Source organism: Chiloscyllium plagiosum, unplaced genomic scaffold, assembly GCF_037043375.1.
Source record: "Chiloscyllium plagiosum isolate Xiang-an unplaced genomic scaffold, Cpla_swu_hap1 HiC_scaffold_11, whole genome shotgun sequence".
Taxonomy (NCBI): domain Eukaryota; kingdom Metazoa; phylum Chordata; class Chondrichthyes; order Orectolobiformes; family Hemiscylliidae; genus Chiloscyllium; species Chiloscyllium plagiosum.
In genome coordinates this window covers 75,794,883-75,817,117 of record NW_028270149.1, presented here as the reverse complement: position 1 = coordinate 75,817,117, position 22,235 = coordinate 75,794,883, and the positions used below count along the sequence as shown (strand labels likewise).

General features: G+C 42.2%; 1 protein-coding gene across 1 annotated transcript in view; it reads right to left on the bottom strand.

Moving 5' to 3' along the window:
• Positions 1-17,699: 17,699 nt before the first annotated feature.
• The window catches only part of LOC122557109 (adapter SH3BGRL), an 81,635-nt gene continuing 77,099 nt past the window's right edge, over positions 17,700-22,235 (bottom strand). The window contains exon 4 of the mRNA XM_043704427.2: positions 17,700-20,882. Coding sequence (XP_043560362.1) covers positions 20,850-20,882 — 33 coding nt within the window. The 3' untranslated portion in view covers positions 17,700-20,849. The remainder of the gene's footprint in view (positions 20,883-22,235) is intronic.

The window sequence follows — 22,235 nt, the reverse complement described above, 5'->3', positions numbered from 1 at the left end:
ACCTTTAAATAAAGGGAGGATAGGAGATCAGTTTAGAAATTAGTGATTTTAAATAAATTCTTGACATGGATTCAGCTGATACACATAGATCATGTTTTGCTACAATCAGTCTCCATGGAGACTGTCCAGACTGACCACCTCTGAAGGAAATGCCACTGTCTCACTCACTCTGGATCAGGGTCACTGAGTTGCAATATCAGTTAGAATCGTGTAAGGAGATGAGTAAAATGTATGGAGGTAATTTTATTTAGTATGATGCATGAGAGGGATGAGCAAAAGTCACAATCAAAGTTTGAAATTTAAGTATGAATGCTGATTAAATGAGAATAAAACATGCCACAATAAACTGGTCTGAAATGATCATGGGGACTGACGGCCCAATACTGAGATGTTTTGAAGGAAACGTTTGTTCCAGCACCAGTCAGAACAATCACCATTACGACAAGAATTCTACAACGACAGTGCTGAATAAATGAGGGAAGAAGATCAAAGACTTCGGCAAATGTGAGGAGAAGTGCAAGCAATAGACTGGAAGAGCTTTAAAAACAATAAAGGGAGAGAAAGACAATGATAACAGGTGGGGAAGAAAAGGACATGAAATAATATTTGCAATGAAAATCCAAGCAACCAGTGAAGCTGAACAAATCTACCAGACCCGGTGGTTTTAGCCTCTGAAGAGATTAATTGAGGCACAGGAAATTGTAGAGCTGCTTTCTCCTTTTGTTGAGAAGGACACTGCTTGTCACTGGCCACTTGGGTTTTTCCTTTCTTCCTGGTGGCGGAATGTGAGTAAAGTTTTCCGCGCTCATTGTTTTTTCACTGTGTCCTACACCTGCACACACATGCATGGGTGCTGGGGAAAAATAAGCACTACCGCTGTTAGGCAGTAGTCCGGGGGTTTACAAAAAAGAGAAAAAAAAAAGGAAAGAAGAATGTAAAAAAACCAGGAGCATCACTGGCCACTCGAGTGTTTCCTTTCTAAAAGAAGAAACAAAAAGAATCCACCCTATAATCCATCCATTACCCTGTTCATGAATATGTCTGTCCATGAGATTTGTGAATCTGTAAATCCATCTGTCCGTGTCTTTCCTTCAATCAACCTGTCCATGAGCCCAGCTATAATTCTGAAAGGTAGTCTGTTCAGGAGTCTGTCTATCCAGGAATCTATTTGACTGCCCATCGATTTTTTCATCCCTTCATCTGCGCATCCATCCATGAATTAGCATGACTCTGATTCCAGCTGGCTGTTCATCCGTGATATGTTTGTGAATCCATCCATCAGTGTGTCCATGAATCTGAATCTGTACATCTCTCCATCTGGTATTTGTTCCATCCTTCTCTTCATGAATCCATTCATCTTCCATCTGTAAATTTGTCTCTCCGTGAGTTCATCTGTCTATAAAACTGTCTGTCTTTCGATAAAACTGTCCGTCCATAATCCACCCATAAATCCATCCATTTATGAATCCATCCATTTATCTGAGAATGCATTGCCCCATCTCTCTCCACTCATGAGTTCCTCCATCCATTGTCCATTCATGAATCCTATCGTCCGTCTGTGAATGCGTCCATGAATTTGTCCTTGCATCCATCTGTGAATTCATTTATTAATCTATCCATGATCTGACCATCCAAGAAATCGTCCATCCACCATTTGAATCAGATGCACTCCAGTGGCAATCTGGTTGTCCATGTGTATGTCTATCCATCCTTGAATCTATCTGTCTGTCCATTAATCTTTCTGTCCATCCATAAATCCATCCATGATTGCACTTATCCGTGAAACTGTCCCTCTATCTATGTACCCATCCATCAAGATGCAAATCTGTCCATCCAACTGTAAATTTGTCAGCCCATCTGTGGATCTGATCATCCATCCATGAACTTGTCTGCCTGTCAGTGATTCTCTCCCTCCATCCTTGAACTCAACTATCTGTTTATGAATCGGAGTGTCCATCTGTGAATCTGTCCATCTGTTTCTGAATCTGACTACCGATCCATGAATCTGTCCATCAGTCCATGGATCTGACCATCTGTGATTCTGTCCATAACTGAGTGTATGAATCTGTCTGTCCGTCCTGGAAGCCAATTGTTTGTAATTCAATTCATGAATCTGTCCATCCGTTCATCAGTGAATTCACCCATTTGTCCACGATTTCATCTGTCTGTCTATCAAAAAATATGCGTCAATAAATCTATCACTGCATCTGTGAATCTGATTATCCATCTATGAATCTGACAATCTGTGAATCTGTCATTCTTTCCATCCATGAACCTATCCTTGAATTCTTCCATTACTCCTTCTGACCATCTTTCCAAAAATACATGATTCCTTCTGTGAATACCGTCAGTTGGCCATCCATGAATCCATTCATGAATCCTTCCATCCTGTGCCTTGGAAATCTGTCCATGAGTCTATTGATCATTCCATAAATCCTAAGATCCATTCATGAATACATCTGTAAATCCATCTGTCCCATACATCAATCTGTTCCTAAATCCATCCATCCATCCCACCCCTTGACTGTGGAGTGCTGTCCATCATGACAAGCTGATGCTAAACAGCAAGGCTGGACAGAAGTACTGTGTGCCTTTACATTCTGAACGAAGCAACAAAACACAAAAAGTCAAGGCAACAAAGATGTTGTGACCACCTAGCTGAGTGAGTGCAGCAAGGAGCCTTGAGGTGCACCTTGGTCCAATCCATGAGGTGAGTGTGTGTTCCCTGCAAAGTGTCCAGGCAACATCATTACGTAGTAGGATACCAGTGCATTCCAATTTGCAGTATTGATGTGGTGAACTGCAGTGTAAAAGGATCAGAGTGTGCAATACTGATGCAGTGATGCTGGTGTGTCTGACCTCTACCTCCTCAGAAGGGTTATGGGGGGGTGTTGTCTGGTGTGTATAGTCACCCTTGGAACGTGCCCTGAGATTGCCGGTGATTGTTGTCCAACACGAAGGGCCAAAGATGCTACAATAGTTTGATTTCTTAGTGAAGCTTCATTAACACAATCAATGGAAATTAATCATTAATGAACAGGCAAACAATACTTCAGATAAAACATAAATTTTATTTTAAATAGTCAATGTCACGTATAATCGAAGTATTCATATAACTTCCTGCAGGAATATGCCAATGCATAACTATGCATATCCTTAATAAGTAATTATTCATGCAGAGTAGGTCCAAAGTCCTGTGTAACCACAATTTCTATCTCATAATTTCATGGGTATAATGATCATCAGCAAATCACACCCATCTATGTCCTCTCTCCTTCCAGCCATGACAGTACTGATGGTATAGCTTTTCAGAATAACTTTTCATCAAACCAACCGACATCAACCCAATTCACATTTTTTTCCCATCTGTCTAAAAAAAGCACAGTGTGTTGGTGCCTCTGAGCTATTCAAATTAGCTTTCCAGGTTTTGGACCTTGTTAGCCAAGGCTCACAATGCTTCTGAGATGATCTGTTGCTTTCTTTATGACATTAGCTTCTTTGCCTCTCATTTCTAGGTCTGGTCATGAGTTTTGTATCTTAAATTCTTTCCTATTGGTACTGCTTCCAGGCCAACAGTTGTAAGTTTTTGTTTTAATTTCCAAGAAATACACAATTGATCTCTTTATAATTGTTACAAGCTCTTAGAAGACCTTTTAAAGCATCATTAAAACAATTATGATTCTATGCTTACTTTTAATAAATTACAAATTTTCCTTTCAGCACAGCTTCTGGGTCAAAGGGCATCACAATATCTGTTTGATAGATTGAACAAGTTCATTTCAAGACTGTATATTATGCCAAAAGTCTTCTGGTTAGTCTGCAGGCAGACTGTTAATGTTATGTCGCTCAGACTTAACTTTTTCCAGAATGTATCAAAACAAAGATATTTGTTCAAAAATCAGGACTTTGAATTGTTTTGAAACATTACAATGATGCAGAGTAAGGTCCTTTTCCTCTTTTGTTGATTCCTTCAGATAGACTCTGTGACTTACACCAGTGTTAGTTGGGAACAGTGGACAAAAGTGAGGACTGTAGATGCTGGAAACCAGAATTTAGATCAGAGTGGTGCTAGAAAAGCACAGCAGGTCAGGCAGCATCCGTGGAGCAGGAAAATTGACGTTTCTGGCAAAAGCCTTTCATCAGGAATTCCTGATGAAGGATTTTTGCCCGATACGCCGATTTTCCTGCTCCTCAGATGCTGCCTTAGTTGGGAACAGCGCCAATGTTTAACAAACCAGAAATGTTTTTGAGAACAAGTGTAGCTCAAAAATTCCAGAGTTAATCTTTTACCTCTACAGCCAAGATATTTGAAAATAAATTAACTGGTGCATTGTCTCTATTTAAACTCAGCAACTGTGATGTCGAGAAGAAGACAAACTTTACATTTGAAATGAATGCTTTCAGTTATTGGGAGATGTATTAGACAGTGCATGGAAGATTTATTTTTCCCTCGAGGGTTCAATTATTCAGAGAATTTGTGCAAATTAATATTAAGATTTACAAAAAAAGCTTGCACTCCAAAGTAAAAACACAAGGGCCAAAGACTGATTTACGAGTCAATCTGATTGATGCCAACTTGGTAATAGGCACAAATTGTTTTGTCAAGATCGGTGGGCAGTAACACCACACATAACTGGTTGTCTGCCTTGATCAAGATAATGGGCCCTGTAATAAAGGCAGTGCACCAACTGAGCACCAAGGTGAAAGGTAGCCAATTGGAAGGCTGGTGATGAAACTACATTGAGTCGGTGGGTAAGTAAAGCAATGGACATCAGCAGCGGCTGGCAGTTTTCAGTGGAATTTACAGAACTGCTCTTGGTCCTTCCAGCTCCACAATCAGGTCGAGTTCTGTGCCTGTCTTTGAAGATAGTCCTTGATGAGTGGGGATGACGTGGGGCTGGAGTTCACAGTTCAGGGTAAAGGCAACCGTCGAGGTCGGCTACCTTCGGGTAGGGTGAGGAAGCCAGGGGGAGGGGAGGGAAGGGGTGTTCCAATGAGTCTTGGGAACATGTTGAGGAGGCACCCTCCCCTTGCCCGTCATCTGCCCATGTGATCTGCTGGGTTCGGTGGCAGTAAGATGATATGTATGGGCAATCAGGCAGGTGTACTGATGCCTCCCACCTCTGCATGTTGAATTGCAACTGGGACAGGGGAAAGTGAACAGAGCACTGAGGCAGTTAATGTCTCCTACCTCTGCAAACTAACTGTTGGGAAGGGGCCTAAAATTTAGCCCCATGTTTCAAATGGGACAATATTATAAAGACTGTATAACTAAATGTGCTTAATGGGATTGTACATTTAATGTGACTGTGTTATACTGGGACAATGTTATAGTGGGACTGTATTTTAACATGACTATGTAATACTGGGACAATGTTATAATGAGACTGTATTTTAGCATGACTATGCAATACTGGAACTATGTTATAATGGGATTGTATTTTAATATGACCATGTAATACTGAGACTATGTTATAATGAGACTGCATTTTAACATGACTATGTAATACTGGGACTATTTTGTAATGAACATACATGTTAATGTGATTGTGTTATACAAGGACAATATTTTAATGGGTCTGTACGTTGACATGATCATGCTCTTCTGGGATTGTATTATAAAGTACTTTAATCTGATTATGTTACATTAGGAATAATGGGACAATGCTGTAATGGATCCATAAAACTGAGTTATTTTTATTCACTCACAGAATGCAGGTACCACTGGGGTGAGACTAGTACTTCTTACCCATTCCTAATTTTCCAAAGGACAGAATGGAGTCAACCATATTTCTATGTGGGTCAAGAGTCATATGTAGGCCAAACCAGGTAAGGACAACAGATTTCTTTCTCTAAAAGACATTAGCAAACCAGACTGGTTTTAACAACAATCGATAACGGTTACGCCACCATTCGGCCAGGTCATTACTGCCGATTTTGTTGAATTTATAGTTCACATTTTCCATGGTGGGGTTCAAACCCATGCCCTCAGAATGTTTGGCCTGGGATCTGGATTGCTCGTCCAGTTACATAACTACTAGGCCATTGCCTCCCCAAAAGGAAAGCTACCTAAGAGGAGAGATTATAATCTAACAGTATGGTTTGTTACTCTCCCAAGAATAATGTTTGCAATTGGGCTGCCAAAATAAAGCACTGAATAGAATATCATTAATAATCCAGGTTGCCATGAACAGTCATGGTGCATAATTCAAACAGCTATGGTGTGGCTCTATCAATAAGGAAGAGATGTTGGAGTCCATGGGTTCACAACAATGGGTGCTGTACATTCATTAATGCTGTAGAGACTCTTGTCTACATAGTGAAAGGGACATTTTGATTGGCTAGATTGTTGCAAGGTTGATCTTAGACATGCTTGATTTTAATGCTCAAAGCACAAAGTGTGAGAATGGATGCATTCAGTGGTGACTGTGTCTCTATCCCCACTAATGAGAATGGATTCCAGATCAAGCTCTAATTGGGCAGTTGAAAGCTTAATGCCAGATTTTTTTTAACGAATGACAGACTTTGATACAGAAATTCTGTCTTGCAAAATTCTGTCAGCCAATCAGAGGCTCCAAAAGGAAGGTTGATGATCTCGAAAGGGAAGTGGGGGGGGAGAAAACTTTACAAAAGCAGTGCAAAATACTCACAGTGAAGGGAGGAGATTGAAATACCACTCTCACCTCTCAGAATAAGTATTGAAAATAAGCTGGGCCATGCAAGCAGACAAGGGACAGAAAAATAATTTATACTGGGGCCACTGTAGGGAAAAGTTCACAGCTGTACTTAAGGGGATAAAAGGAAAAAAAACTGAAAAGATTGATGGAAGAGAGTCACAGAAGAACAAAGTTGGAAGAATTGCAACATCTTTTAGAAGATCTGGACACTTGGGATTTAAATGGTAATTTCTGCACAAAAAATTATTAAAGCTGCAGCCAAGGAACTTTATTTAAAAATTGAACAGATGGATGTGCCTCATGTAAGGAGGAGAAAGACTGGAAAGCTTTCATTTCACCTGGAGAAAAGCAGAAAACCTCCATCTTGGTTGCAAAAGGTGGGAAACTCCTTCAGAAGGTGGAAACCGCCATTTTGATTTTTACTAAAATATGGGGAAATACCCATCAAGCAGTACAGAGACACAGCATTGCTCCTTAACAAGGCTTGAAACAGGAAAGAAGTGTCAGAATACAGCAACTCTAGTTGACTGGGGTTTTATGAGATTTTATGAGAATATAATTGAGTTACTATAAACCAAAGTTTAAAATATTGAAACAATTTGACAACAACAAGTTTGAGAACATCTTTAATTTAATACCAGCATATAAGCTTGAAGACAGCAGATTTGAGTTACTTCAGATTTGAAACAACTTTACAATGATAATGGCTCAGATACTCTGTTGGCCAATCAGTCAATATTCCAGAAATAATCCAGGGAATTGTGAATGGAATCCCTGCAAATCTCTTGAGTAATAACCCAAGAAATTGAAGGTTCCACTTGGCAACTTCCCCACTACCTTCCAGAAGTCTCCATTTAAATTGAACAATTCAGTGATCCAATTAAATTGTTACTCAGAAAGCTCAAACCCTTGAATTAATTGCCTAACTACCAGAGCGTCATGGAGTCATACAGCCTTGAAACAGGCCCTTAAGCTCAACTCATCCATACTGACCAGGTTTTTGAAACTGAAGTATACCCATTTGCCTGCACTTGGCCCATATCCCTCTAGACGTTTCCTATCCATGTACCTGTCCAAGTGTCTTTTAAATGTTGCAATTGCTTTATCACTTCCTTCTATGTGAAAACATTGCCCTTAGTGTCCCTTTTAAATCTTTCCCTACTCACCTTAAACCCATGCCATTTAGTTTTGGACTCCCCTACCCTGGGAAAAAGACCTTGGCTACTCACCCTGTCCATGCCTCTCATGATTTTATAAACCTCGATAACGTCACCCCTCAGCCTCTGACGCTCCACGGAAAAAGGTCCCAGCCTATCCGTCATCTTCTTATAACACAAACCCTCCAGTCTCAACAGCATCCTGGTAAATCTTTAATCCAAACTGCACCTTCCCCAAACTGTTTACACCCTGGATACACTGGCCTGACACCTCCTGTCCCATTCCACACCTGACCCCACCACCCCACCAACACATGACCTGACAGCTGAATCCCCCCACCTCCGCATGCCCCACGCCCCCTGACATCCTGAATTCATCACTACCCATTCGGCCACTGGCTCTGACCCCCACGTCAGAACTGACCCAGTCAGAGCAAATCACTGCAGAGGCTGGAATCTGTACTGAAAACAAAAAATGCTGGAATCACAGCAGATCAGGCAGCACCCGTGGAGACAGAACAAGCTGACATTTTGAGTCTGGATGACTCGTCATCAGAGCTGATGACGAGTCATCTAGACTCGAAACGTTAGCTTTCTCACTCTCCAGGGATGCTGCCTGAACTGACCCATATTGACCAACACTAAACATGGGATCACTTACCTGTACCCCTTGCCACTTGTACCCTGGCACTCCACTCACTTGACTAGGAGAAAGTGAGGACTGCAGGTGCTGGAGAATCAGAATCAAAGATTGTGGCGCTGGAAAAGCACTGCAGCTCAGGCAGCATCCAAGGAGCAGGAGTTGATGTTTCGGGCATAAACCCTTCCTTATGAAAGGCGTATGCACAAAAGATTGACTCTCCTGCTCCTCGGATGTGCCTGACCTGCTGTGCTTTTCCGGCGTCACATTTTTCAACTCCACTCACTTGGTGTCCAACACCCTTGTGGGCGGCACGGTGGCACAGTGGTTAGCACTGCTGCCTCACAGCGCCAGAGACCCGGGTTCAATTCCCGCCTCAGGCGACTGACTGAGTGGAGTTTGCACGTTCTCCCCGTGTCTGCGTGGGTTTCCTCCGGGTGCTCCGGTTTCCCCCCACAGTCCAAAGATGTGCAGGTCAGGTGAATTGGCCTTGCTAAATTGCCCGTAGTGTTAGGTTAGGGGTATGGGTGGGTTGCGCTTTGGCGGGGTGGTGTGGACTTGTTGGGCCGAAGGGCCTGTTTCCACACTGTAAGTAATCTAAAAAAAAACCCTTACCACCTGGTACCCAATCCCTTACTCGGATTGTACCCTATTCACCTGGCACATCACCTCCTACCCAGCTGGCACATTGTTTACCAGGCACTTTACTAACCTTCACATGGCCCAATTCCCATCTAGCCCCTTCTCCTCCCGGTACCACAACATTACAATGACTTCACGTACTTACCCTTTGACTACAGCTCTCAGCTACGAAAAGGCTGTCAAATGGAGCCCTGAGCAGAATGTCCTCTCAGAAGTGTGGAGTTCTCTTCTTTCATAAAAGAGGATCAGATGGCAATCACCAATCCCGGCATCGGTCCACACAGCGGAACTGCATCATTAGCAACCTCGACCATCAGCTCTACCATGGCCCCGGTTGCAGCATGGGCACAGACCTAGCGAAGGTGCCAAGTGTCTGACTGAACATCACCTAACATCAAAAAGGGAATGCCTACTGGAATCTGACCCCATCAATCATCCATCTCATCACTGAATTCAGCAGAGTACATCGTCAAACTTACATGTTATATGATGAAGCAATGTTCCCCTCATCTCCAAAGTTTCACAAATGATGGGATGTTTTTTCCAGCGTTTGCCTTTTTAAGTCTTTGCTGCTAACCTATTCATCATTGAGACACCAATGACAGGATGCAAATCATCTTTGCTCAGCATTTGAACCCTAAGCAAGTTCATGCTGCGAGCAATGCAAATGACCATTGAAATTATTGAAAATGAAGTGTAACTAGAGTGTGCAAACACACACTTTGTAAATTTGCCCATTCAATGCCCCCTTGGCCAGCACTTTCGCCCTTCAGATTGGTACTAATTCTCCCAGCATTGGTCCAAGCCTTGCATTTTGCATTGAGAGAATGGCAGGAGATGACAAAGAGTGCAGCTCTGTAGTAGACAGGGGCAGCACCCAACTCTGCCTCATCAATAAGTATCCCTCATCCCCAAGCATCCCACTCCACACCTCTCTTCCATCCTCACCCCCAAACCAAATTCTCCACAGAACTATAGAAATAATACAAGTACAGAAGGGCCTAACTTGTCCATGCTGACCCAAAGACACCTCAGATGCCCTTTCAATCCCATCTTCCTGCACACGGCCCATAGCTTACAGCTTCATATCCAGATAGTTTTAAAAAGATTTTATGGTCTCTGTATCCACCGCCAACTCAGGCAGCAAAATTCCAGACACACACTATTTTCTGATAAAAAAAGATTATCCTCGCATCCCCTCTAATCCTTCTGTCACTCAGCTTGAATCTGTGACCCCTGGTTTTTGAACTTTCTGCCAAGGAAAACCAGTTCCTCCTGTCTACTATACCATATAGCTTTGTGGACCTCAATCATGTCCCCCCCACCCCAAGCCTTCTCAATTCCAAGGAAAACAACCCCAACCTTTCCGATCTCTCCTGGTAGCTATTATTCTCGAACCCTGGCAGCATTGCAGTAGACCTTCCCTGTACCTCCATGCCTCCATTCCTACCCATCCCCCTTCACATGGAGGCCTTCACTTTACACATTGCCTCCCGGTATGCTGCTCCTTGAGCTCCAATGCACCTTAATGATGTCCACCTCGGTCGTCTATCCCCCACCTATCTGTGGAGGCCAAAAGAGATGGTCACTGCCAATAGCCTACCCTCCTGGTAGCTTATCATGCCCTCCAGTACTGATCATGCAGCTCCAATGAAGACTGAGTATCCCCATCATTGCCCTTGTCCCCATCTTCAGAAATATCTTACTCCCTTCCAAGCCACAACTCCCCCAACCCTTTTGGCAATGGTCATCACCACTGCGCCTATGGATCTCCTCGCACCCTCTTCAATGAACCCCAACTGTATTTCCATTAGACATGGCTGAACAAGCCCCTGATATCCTGATGAAGGGTTCCTGCCCAAAATAGTGATTTTCCCGCTCCTCGGATTCTTCCTGACCTGTGTGAATTTCCAGCATTACTCTAATCCTGACCAAGCCCCTGACCACCATCCTTGCAGCAGCCCTGACTGATGGTATCTGCTGGTGCTTAACCTTTACAATTGACCATTACTTTCTCCCCAGAATGTAGTCAGACAGAACCCCTCACAGTGCCTGGCTTGAGTGGGTGAATGACCTTGGCCAAACCTGTGGACTGGATGCAGACTGTGCCCATGGCTGATGATACCAGGACCCCTCCTTCCTGGTTCGACAGAGGACTACCTCCAACATATTTTCTGAGGTGACCATCTGCTTGTATAAACAGTGTGTGTGCCTCATAGGCAACTGCCATATACTGTAGGAGTTAGATTGATGTCTTAGTGTCCACATAGGGGTTTACTACAGGCCCCCCAGTAGCAGCAGAGAGAATGAAGAAAGCATAGGTCAGCAGATTTTGGAAAAATGTGGACGTGGTAGGGTTGTTGTAATGGGTGACTTTAACTTTCCCAATATTGATTGGAACCTCCTACGAGCAGAAGATTTGAATGGAGCTGTTTTTGTAAGATGTGTTCAGGAGGGTTTCCTAACTCAGTACGTTGACAGGCTGACGAGGGGAGAGGCCAATCTAGACTTGGTGCTCGGAAACGAGCCAAGGCAGGTATCAGATCTTGTGGTGGGAGAGCATTTTGGTGATAGTGACCACAACTGCCTCACATTCTACATAGCTATGGAGAAGGAGAGGATTAGGCAAAATGGGAGGATATTTAATTGGGGAAGAGGAAACTATGATGCAATTAGACATGAGTTAGGAAGCATGGACTGTGAGCAATTGTTCCATGGTAAAGGCACTATAGACATGTGGAGACTGCTTAAGGAACAGTTGTTGCGAGTGATGAATAAATATGTCCCTCTGAGACAGGCAAGAAGTGATAAGATAAAGGAATCTTGGATGACGAGAGCAGTGGAGCTTCTCGTCAAAAGGAAGAAGGTAGCTTACATAAGGTGGAGGAAGGTAGGGTCAAGCTCAGCTCTGGAGGATTACAGACAGGTAAGGAAGAAGCTCAAAAATGGTCTGAGGAGAGCCAGGAGGGGGCACGAGAAAGGCTTGGCAGAACGGATTAGGGAGAACACAAAGGCATTTTACACTTATGTGAGGAATAAGAGAATGGTCAAAGAAGGAGTAGGGCCGATCAGGGATAGTATAGGGAACTTGTGTGTGGAGTCTGAGGAGGTAGGGGAAGCCCTAAATGAGTTTGTTGCTTCTGTCTTTACGAAATAAACTAACTTTGTAGTGATTGAAACCTTTGAAGAGCAGGTGTGCACGTTGGAATGGATAGAGATAGAGGAAGCTGATGTGCTGAAAATTTTGTCAAAATTAAGATTTGACAGGTCACCAGGCCCGGACCAGATTTGTCCTCGACTGCTTTGGGAAACGAGAAATGCCATTGCTTCGCCACTTATGAAGATCTTTGCATCCTCACTCTCCACTGGAGTCGTACCTGAGGACTGGAGAGAGGCAAATGTAATTCCTCTCTTCAAGAAAGGAAATAGGGAAATCCCCAGCAATTACAGACCAGTCAGTCTCACGTCTGTCGTCTGCAAGGTGTTAGAAAGGATTCTGAGGGATAGGATTTATGATGGCCTGATTAAATGCAGTCAGCACGGCTTTGTGAGGGGCAGGTCATGCCCCACAAACCTTACCGAATTCTTTGAGGGTGTGACTAGAAATGTTGATGAGGGTCAAGCTGTGGATGTGGTGTATTTGGACTTCAGTAAGGCATTTGATAAGGTTTCCTATGGTAGGCTCATTCAGAAGGTCAGGAGGAATGGGATACAGGGGAACTTAGCTGTCTGGATACAGAATTGGCTGGCCAACAGAAGATAGCGAGTGGTAGTAGAAGGAAAATATTCTGCCTGGAAGTCTGTGGTGAGTGGTGTTCCACAGGGCTCTGTTCTTGGGCCTCTACTGTTTATAATTGTTATTAATGACTTGGATGAGGGGATTGAAGGATGGGTCAGCAAGTTTGCAGATGACACAAAGGTTGGAGGTGTCGTTGATAGTATAGAGGGCTGTTGTAGGCTGCAGCAGGACATTGACAGGATGCAGAGATGGACTGAGAGGTGGCAGATGGAGTTCAACCTGGATAAATGCGAGGTGATGCATTTTGGAAGGTCGAATTTGAAAGCTGAGTACAGGATTAAGGATAGGATTCTTAGCAGTGTGGAGGAACAGAGGGATCTTGGTGTGCAGGTACATAGATCCCTTAAAATGGCCACCCAAGTGGACAGGGTTGTTAAGAAAGCATATGGTGTTTTGGCTTTCATTAACAGGGGTATTGAGTTGAAGAGTCATGAGATCTTGTTGCAGCTCTATAAAACTTTAGTTAGACCGCACTTGGAATACTGCATCCAGTTCTGGTTGTCCTATTATAGGAAAGATGTGGATGCTTTGGAGAGGGTTCAGAGGAGGTTTACTAGGATGCTGCCTGGACTGGAGGGCTTATCTTATGAAGAGAGGTTGACTGAGCTCGGACTTTTTTCATTGGAGAAAAGGAGGAGGAGAGGGGACCTAATTGAGATATACAAAATAATGACAGGCATAGATAGAGTCGATAGCCAGAGACTATTTCTCAGGGCAGAAATGGCTAACACGAGGGGTCATAGTTTTAAGCTGGTTGGAGGAAAGTATAGAGGGGATGTCAGAGGCGGGTTCTTTACACAGAGAGTTGTGAGAGCATGGAGTGCGTTGCCAGCAGCAGTTGTGGAAGCAAGGTCATTGGGGACATTTAAGAGACTGCTGGACATGCATATGGTCACAGAAATTTGAGGGTGCATACATGAGGATCAATGGTCGGCACAACATCGTGGGCTGAAGGGCCTGTTCTATGCTGTACTGTTCTATGTTCTATAACAATACATCTCCCTCTCCCTGCTCTGCTGGACAGATCCTGCCTGACAAATAGTCTGTCTAGGTATGTGCACAAAGGGGCACATTAATATGACAGGACTGACAGCCTTTAGATTCTGTCTCGTTCAGCAGCACACTAACAGGCACAGCAAGGTAAGGCAGGGATGCTGTGAGCATCTGGGCAGGTGCTCAGTAAATGAACAGTGAGGGAGACAGCCAGCAGCTTGGTCAATCCATGAGCAGTGTGCACAAGTTGCTCTGTTCTCAAAGACTCCTTGGAGTAACTTCCCAGTGCTAGCTGTCAGTACGTGCTACAATGCAGGTCTGTACTTCCTAAGCATCTTGCCTGTGGATCAGAGAGGTGCCAGGAGGATCCTGAAGGGTTGGCAATTGTTAAGTGGCAATATCCATGAATAAGAGGCTTTCTGTAGTGCCCATGGTTCATGTCTTGGGATGGTGACCAACATGGTGACTCTTTGCAGACAGCAGCGAGCACCCGCTCAGACTGTGACATTAAGAATGCTCAATGTTTGGCTTGTTTGGCAAGTCAGACAGGAAGTTGAATATTAATGGGAGCTGTTAATACATGTATTTAACAAACTATAATCCCCCTTAATCACCACTGCCTAGTAGGAATAACCACACCACTGGGCAGATATGTAAATGACACAGCGAGTTGCTCTCGCCATCAAGATATGCCTTGGCAGACTTTTACACAATACAAGATCATGGCTGATCTGCTAATCCTCACTTTCCTGCCTCTCCCCTATAACCCTGGATTTTCTTATTGTTTAAAAATCTCTCTTTGTACATAGGCCCTGACACTGTGACATCTATTTAAGACCTTCGCAACAGAGTAAACACAACTCACAATTTTGATCCAGTAACTTGCTTTGTAAAGATGCAGCAATTCTGTCCTCAGTCCTTTTCCCATTTCAGTCCACAATCAAGTAAAATAAAAAGATGCAATCTTTACAATATCCCCTATCACAAGCTCAGGTAACCCTAAAGCAGTAGTTATGAAGTATAGTTACTGTTGCAATGAGAGAAACATGACAGCTAGAGCAAGGCCACACAAATAGCAGTGCGTTATAATAGAGCGATTCAAATCAATGAGTTGCCCCCCAGATCATTTCCCCCATCCTTCCCATAGCGCTAATCAACAGATAATCATTTTACTCCCTACGTATTGTACCGAAGTCTGGGCAAACCTAAGGCCATATTATTTAGCAGGTGACCCCCTGCCAAATACTACAAACTAATTTTACCTCCTCAGTTACTACTACAGGTAAAAACAAAACCAGGTTCAAATCCTGGTTCCTTTTCCTTCCCTCCAACTGATCCATTATCTAAATTATCATCCACTTCTGCACTTACTCTATCCCTAAAACAAAATCCTTTATCAGCCTATGGTGATATATCTCAGTTGGGCAAGCATTAGACTGAAGATCTAAAGATCTCTGGCTCAACTGGCAGTGCATATATTTAACTTTCCTCACCCAAAGATGACAAGCCAAATGGTGTCTTTCTATTGTGACTAGTCAGGACATCATTGAGGGGGCTTTACATTTAGTTTTGTTAAAAAGGGAGATCTTTCCTTTGAGTTTAAAAGAGGAGATCAAGATTTGTGCTGCATCTAACCCCATACTGTACCTGCCTGGAGTGTTTGATGAGGACAATGTAGAAAGAGCTTAACTTTCGGTTTTAAATGGATGGAGAGTGCTTTATTCTGCCCCTGCGGTCACGGTACAGGCAAAGTTAAAAATCACACAACACCAGCTTATAGTCCAATAGTTAACACTGCTGCCTCACAGCGCCAGGGTCCTGGGTTCGATTCCCACCTGTCTGTGTGGAGTTTGCACATTCTCCGTGTCTGCGTGGGTTTCCTCCCACAGTCCAAAGATGTGCATGTCAGGTGAATTGGCCATGCTAAATTGCCCATAGTGTTAGGTGCGTTCGGCAGGGGTAAATATAGGGTAGGGGAATGGATTTGGGTGGTTTCTCTTCAGAGGGGCGGTGTGGACTTGTTGGGCCGAAGGGCCTGTTTCCACACTGTAGAGAATCTAATCTAATCATCAGGTTTAATTGGAAGCACTAGCTTTCGGAGCGCTGCTCCTTCATCAGGTGGTTGTGGAGGACACAATTGTTAGACACAGAATTTATAGCAAAAGTTTACACAGTGTGATGTAACTGAAATTATACATTGAAAAATACCTTGATTGTCTGCTGAGTCTTTCATCTGTTCGAATACCATGATAGTTTCACTTCTTTCACACACAGAGCCACATGCACATACATACATATATGTTTGTGGGGTGAATTTGTACTTGCAGAGTTACATTGTACTTTGCTCAAAAACTGCATGAATTCATGTGAAACTTTGTTATCTCACTTTTTAGATTAGAATCAATTTAAACATCATGGCACAGACAGAGAACACAGTGGGGGTAACATCTTCAACATATTGTCTGGCTAACACCAATTGTTACAGTTAACCTGAGAATACAACTTTTAAAAAAATGTTTTGTGATTTACATATGAAAGAAGTGAAACTATCATGGTATTCGAACAGATGAAAAACTCAATAGACAATCAAGGTATTTTTCAATGTATAATTTCAGTTACATCACACTGTGTAAACTTTTGCTATGAATTCTGTGAATTACAATTGGGCCCTCCACAACCACCTGATGAAGGAACGGTGCTCTGAAAGCTAGTGCTTCCAATTAAACCTGATGGACTATAACCTGGTGTTGTGCTATTTTTAAACTTAGCACACCCCAGTCCAACACCGGCATCTCCGAATCATGACTGTACAGGCAGATTTGATGGAGCCAGTGTCGAGGGGCCCTGGGAGTGTTTAATGGGAATAGTGTCAAGGAAGCTTAATTTTCATTTATTTTTAATTTAAAAGAGTACAGCATACTTTACTTTCAGTTTAAAAAGAGTTGAGGCAGCAACACATTGTCCATGACTGATCTGTGATCTGCATTTGGTCCAGACCCTTCGCTTATCTATCTCAGGTTTAGACTTAATTGTTCCAGCACCCACTGATGTTTGTGAAAGAGAGTTCCAAACACCTACCACCCTACATGTGTAGAAATGTTTCCTAACATCTCTCCTGAATAGTATGGTGTAATTCTCAGACTATCATCTCCAATCAGTGGAAATAGTTTATAACTGGAATTGTCCATCTTGCTCCATCCTATGTAAACTCTGCACCCAGAAATGCTTCCCCACCGCTATCTTGCCAATTTCATACAGAACCAGATTTAAATTTCAGACAGACACCTGAACCAGTGAAATCATCCTCCTTTTTTCTTTGATGTTAATTCTCCCCCCCCCCCCACCCCCAATTCCTTCTGTCCATGCCACCTGTTGTCAGTCACTGCTCGTTGGACCTCACAACATCAGTGCTGTCACTTAGTTTCCTTCTTCCAAAGCAATGATCCTTTTCTTCTGTCTCGCTCCTACACAATCCATTCACTATCCCACTGCCCCACCAAGTATCTTGAGACCACACCCTCTATGTAAAAGTTAAAGCTATTGGGAAGAACATGCATCCAAGGTCTGCTCTTGTAACCATTACATCTGGGATTCTGTGTTAGGAGAATGTAGGAAGACAGGACAATGTGAAATGGCTGGAGTCACAGTAGGTTTGAGGGCTTGTGTAAAGCTGTGTTTGAGTGTGAACCAGGGAGAGATAGAAAAGGCAAAAACACAAATATAGCCACGACTACAGCAAAAATAAAAAAATCACGGTCACTTGGAGAAAAGGCACCACGCTGCAACAAATGTAATATTTATTAATTTCACTTTTATTTTCTTAATATACATCTTAACAGCAAATGCAACAAATCAAAAGACATGTTCTGGTTTTTAAAAGATTTCTCAAACACAAACTGCAAGATATCCCACAAATCATTGTAAAGTCCACAGTGACAACATTGGTATTTTCCAAAGGTTTCATCAAAACTGGAATAGAATGCCATGATGGCTCTTCTGCAGTCATAGAGCCATTGAAACCTGCAGCCACTTCCCAGATAAGGGGGATTTAAGAACATCCCCCAGGTCAAGTTTGCAAGTGCAGAACATGTGTGTGATTTCCATTCTTCACCTACCTTAAAGCCCCACCCTTAAAAATTTCATTTTTAAAACTGACAATCAGTTAGATTGGCCATCAAAGTGTAGCCATTATCTATAACAGGTGTTTTTATCACTTTCAAAGTTGTTTTTCACAGTGTTTCCAATACTCTAGTATTTTTTTCACTGAATGCTTAGACGATGGAACTAAGGAGAAGCAGAATAGCATATTTGAATTGAAGGAGAAACTAACTGGATGATGAAAAGAAAGGATATATCAACAAGATGTTATGACACAAGGTGACAGTATAAAGCATAAACATTGGTATAGACATGTTGCACTGAATGCTTACCACATATATTCGAGTAATAGTCGATCTCATGTAAAAGTTGACCCCCTATTTTTGCCCAAATAATCTGGAATTTTCCATATATCTCGTGTAAAGGTCGACCCTAGTTTTCCACCGGTAACAGATCAATGTTTTTGAGTCAGTATGGCAGCCTTCATTTGCTGCTCCAGCTTTCCAGTGTGTCGTTGTTCTGCTCCGCCCCCGGTCTTCCAGTCCACTGGTTGTTGTGCTCCGCTCTGGGTTCTCAAAATTACTCTAACTCATTTGTTTTTCCTTCATTCGTTTAGAGATCAGTTGGGCTTCTGCTAATGATATGGCATGAATTTTGATGGGCGTGAATTTCAGCCCCTCAAAAGTAGTAACCATGTAATAGTTTACCCTATAAAATGTAACCTTAAAAAGTAGTCAAAAAAATGTGACCACAACTTGAGTATATACGGTATTTCTGTTGTCTTAAGTGGTATGTGTTCTATCTAATTCTAAGCTTATTTTGTGCAGCAAAATGACTGGTTATAAGTGAGGTTGCAAGGTGGGTCAGTGGCTAGCACTGCTACCTCACAGCACTAGGGACCGGAGTTCAATTCCACCCTTGGGTGACTGTCTGTGTGGAGTTTGCACATTCTCGCTGAGTCTGCGTGGGTTTGTGTCAGGAGCTCAAATTTACTCTCACAGGGCAACGTAATGCAAGTTAGGTGGATTGATCATGCTAAGTTGCCCATAATGTGCAGTCTTGATGGATTAACCATGGGAAATGCAGGAATAGGGTTGGATCAGGCTGGGATACTCCTTGGAAGGTTGATGTGGACTTGATGGGTCAAATGCCCTGCTTCCACACTGTAGCGGCTCTATGATAAGCATTTTGTTTCTGAGGAAAATTATGACTGTGTTTAGCACCATTCTTACAGGAGCAACACAGATATTACCATTAATGGGATTATTTCTGGGGACAGTTAGCGAGTATACAGAAATATTTGAAGAAAATGGGTCAATTATCTTATGTTAGATCAGGCTGTAGAGACAAAGATCTCCCAATTAGGTGCAGCTTTCACTTGGACCACAGGGGGCAGCAAATTCTAGCTTCTTCTGACATTTTGGGTGTCCAGTTAGCATGAGTATTACACTGAGCAAATGGTGTTGTTGACAAAAAAAAGTACCTGCTATATGTGGTGGGGACTGTATTAGGATGAGGAATTTGCTGCATCTTTCCGGTCGAAATAAAGCAAGTTATTGTAAAAGGCTGCTTGACCTCAAGATGTAACTGAAGATAATTTAGAATCTGAGATCAGAGATGCTGCAAAAATAACCTGTTACTATGCTGGGAAGAAGCATGAGTAATTGTTAAATATTGTTTCACCCTTCTCAGTGATTTTTAAAAGACATTTCAATGTATTAAAACCTCTCCAAAATAATTTCCAATATCAAAGTGTGAGTCTGCATGTTGTTAGCTGTCAAACAGCTCGGAAAATGGCAAGAGGATGCTTATGTTGACTGGAGAAAGCTTACATTGTACATCAGGTAGTTTGGGAAGAGAATTTTCTTCTTAAACATTCTATTAATCAGTTCAGACATCACATTAACCAAACAGGACAAAACACATTTGCTGTTGTTTCAAAATGCAGTTTAAATTTACTTGGTTATTGAAATATTTTAAATGCAAAAGAATGAGGATTTTTTAAAAAAAGATTAGATAAAGCCCGTGTCATCAGGTTGCATCTAAAATCAGACTCAGAGGCAATGCTGCTCTGTAAAAATAAAGCAAGCTTTTATATTAGAGTAGAATAAATGTGCTGAAAACAAGGGGATGCAGTTTAACTGTGCTTAATCTAGCATTATTAAAGACCAGAACTTGACTTTTCTCCAGCCGCTTCTATTTGATCATGTTAAAAACCTGAAACAACATTACAATATCCATTAAATGAATCAGGTAACATGGCACATTTATCTTATTTGTCCTTTGGTTCAGGAATTGGATTCCAAGGAGACCAGCACAAGATAACAGAGCAAAACAAGCTCCCTATATGTGAAATAAAGAGTTGAAGCAGATAAGAGACCAGAAGAGAGAGAGTGTGGAACTGTAGAATTAGCAGTGAAATTAACTCAATGCTCACTCTTCAGCCTCAAGAGAGCTTGTTTTGCAGGATTGTCAGAATTACAACCATAAAATTTAGAAAGAACACAAAAATGCTAGGTAAAGAAATGTTTTACTGCAACTTTTTTCTTTTGGTAATATGTTGGGTGTCTGCTTAAATCAGATGACCAAGTAGAAAAATAAGCTCAAATAAACTATTAAAAAAGCAATTGTATTCAATACACACTTCATATAAACCTGGTGGTCCACTGTCACCCAGTTACTAGTTATTAATAAAATCTACTGGGTGTTTTAACTAAGTGAGAGAGGCTTCTTTATATCTCACATGGTCCTCTCCAATAAATTGTACACAATCCTAAATCGTACTTTGCTCACACTAGAATAATCTGGTTAGCCGATAATATTTGTTGTAATGAAATTGGAGTTCAAGATTCTTGTTTTGCAAGGGCTTCAGCTTCCTGAAAAGGCAAAAACATGAATAAATATTATATATCATAAAATAAAAGCATCCCACAACAAGACTGGTCAATCATTTGTTTTCCTTAAGCGCCAAGAGTGGGAACACCCCAGACCAACCACAAAGTTTAAATCAAGGCTATGTTTATGGCCAACACTACTGCCAGGAGCACTGCACACACATGCACACAAATCAGAGCACTGCTCTTAAACTCACACCCTTGGCAAACTATAAATTAATGTAAATAAGGCTATCAGGGCCAGAGGAACACAACTAACACCAGAAGGAATGGTTCCAGAACACTTGGAATAAACGTAACGTTTTTGCTTTCCTGTAGTCAAGCACCTTAAAAACAATGTTTGTTTTCTGCAGCGTTTCACACCGGAAATTGGTGATAGCAAACCCTTAACTGTTGTAAACAATTGTTGTTAGAAAGTGATTGTTGCAGCCACTACTTTCATCCATTCTCACTTTACATTAGGCAAACACCATACAGAATGGGTGTTTAAACACAGCCTTTACACTAATGATGTAAAGCCTTAGATACAACATGCACATTGGATGATAGCACCTGTAACTAATGGTACCTGTTTCCTGCATTGGGAACACACATCTCATTTTATCAATGCTTCCATATATCACAAATTGCATTTATCACAAATTGCAGATGTTTTACGTAATTTACAGAAGTTCGGAAGACATGTTGAGGTTGTACAGAACATTGGTGAAGCCTCTTTGGAGTACTGTTTCCATTTTTGGCCGCCCAGTTATAGGAAGGTTTTAATAAGGTGGAGAGGGTTGAGAAGAGATTTACCAAGATGGAATTGAGGGTTTGAGGTATAAGAAGAGGCTGGGTAGGCTGTGACCTTTTTCACTGGATAAAAAGGTAAAAACAATGACTGCAGATACTGGAAACCAGACTCTGGAGTAGAGTGGTGCTGGAAAAGCACAGCAGTTCAGGCAGCATCCGAGGAGCAGGAAAATCGACATTTCGGGCAAAAACCCTTCATCAGGAATACAGGCAGAATGCTTGAAGGGTGGAGTATAGGAGATTGAGAGGTGACCTTATCTAGGATCATGAGGGGTATTGATAGGATTACTGGTAGGTGTCTCGGATGGGGAATTTCAAGACTGGGGGGCACATTTTTAAGGTGAGAGGAGATTTAGAAAAAGATATGAAGAGAAACTTTTTTTTTCCCCACAGAGGGTGGTTTGTGTGTGGAATGAACTTCTACAGGAAGTGATCAATGTGGGTGCAATTACAATATGAAAGGTTTGGAGGGATATGGGCCAGGAGCAGGCAAGTGGGACTAGCTTAGTTTGGGATTATGTTCGGCATGGACTGGTTGGACCG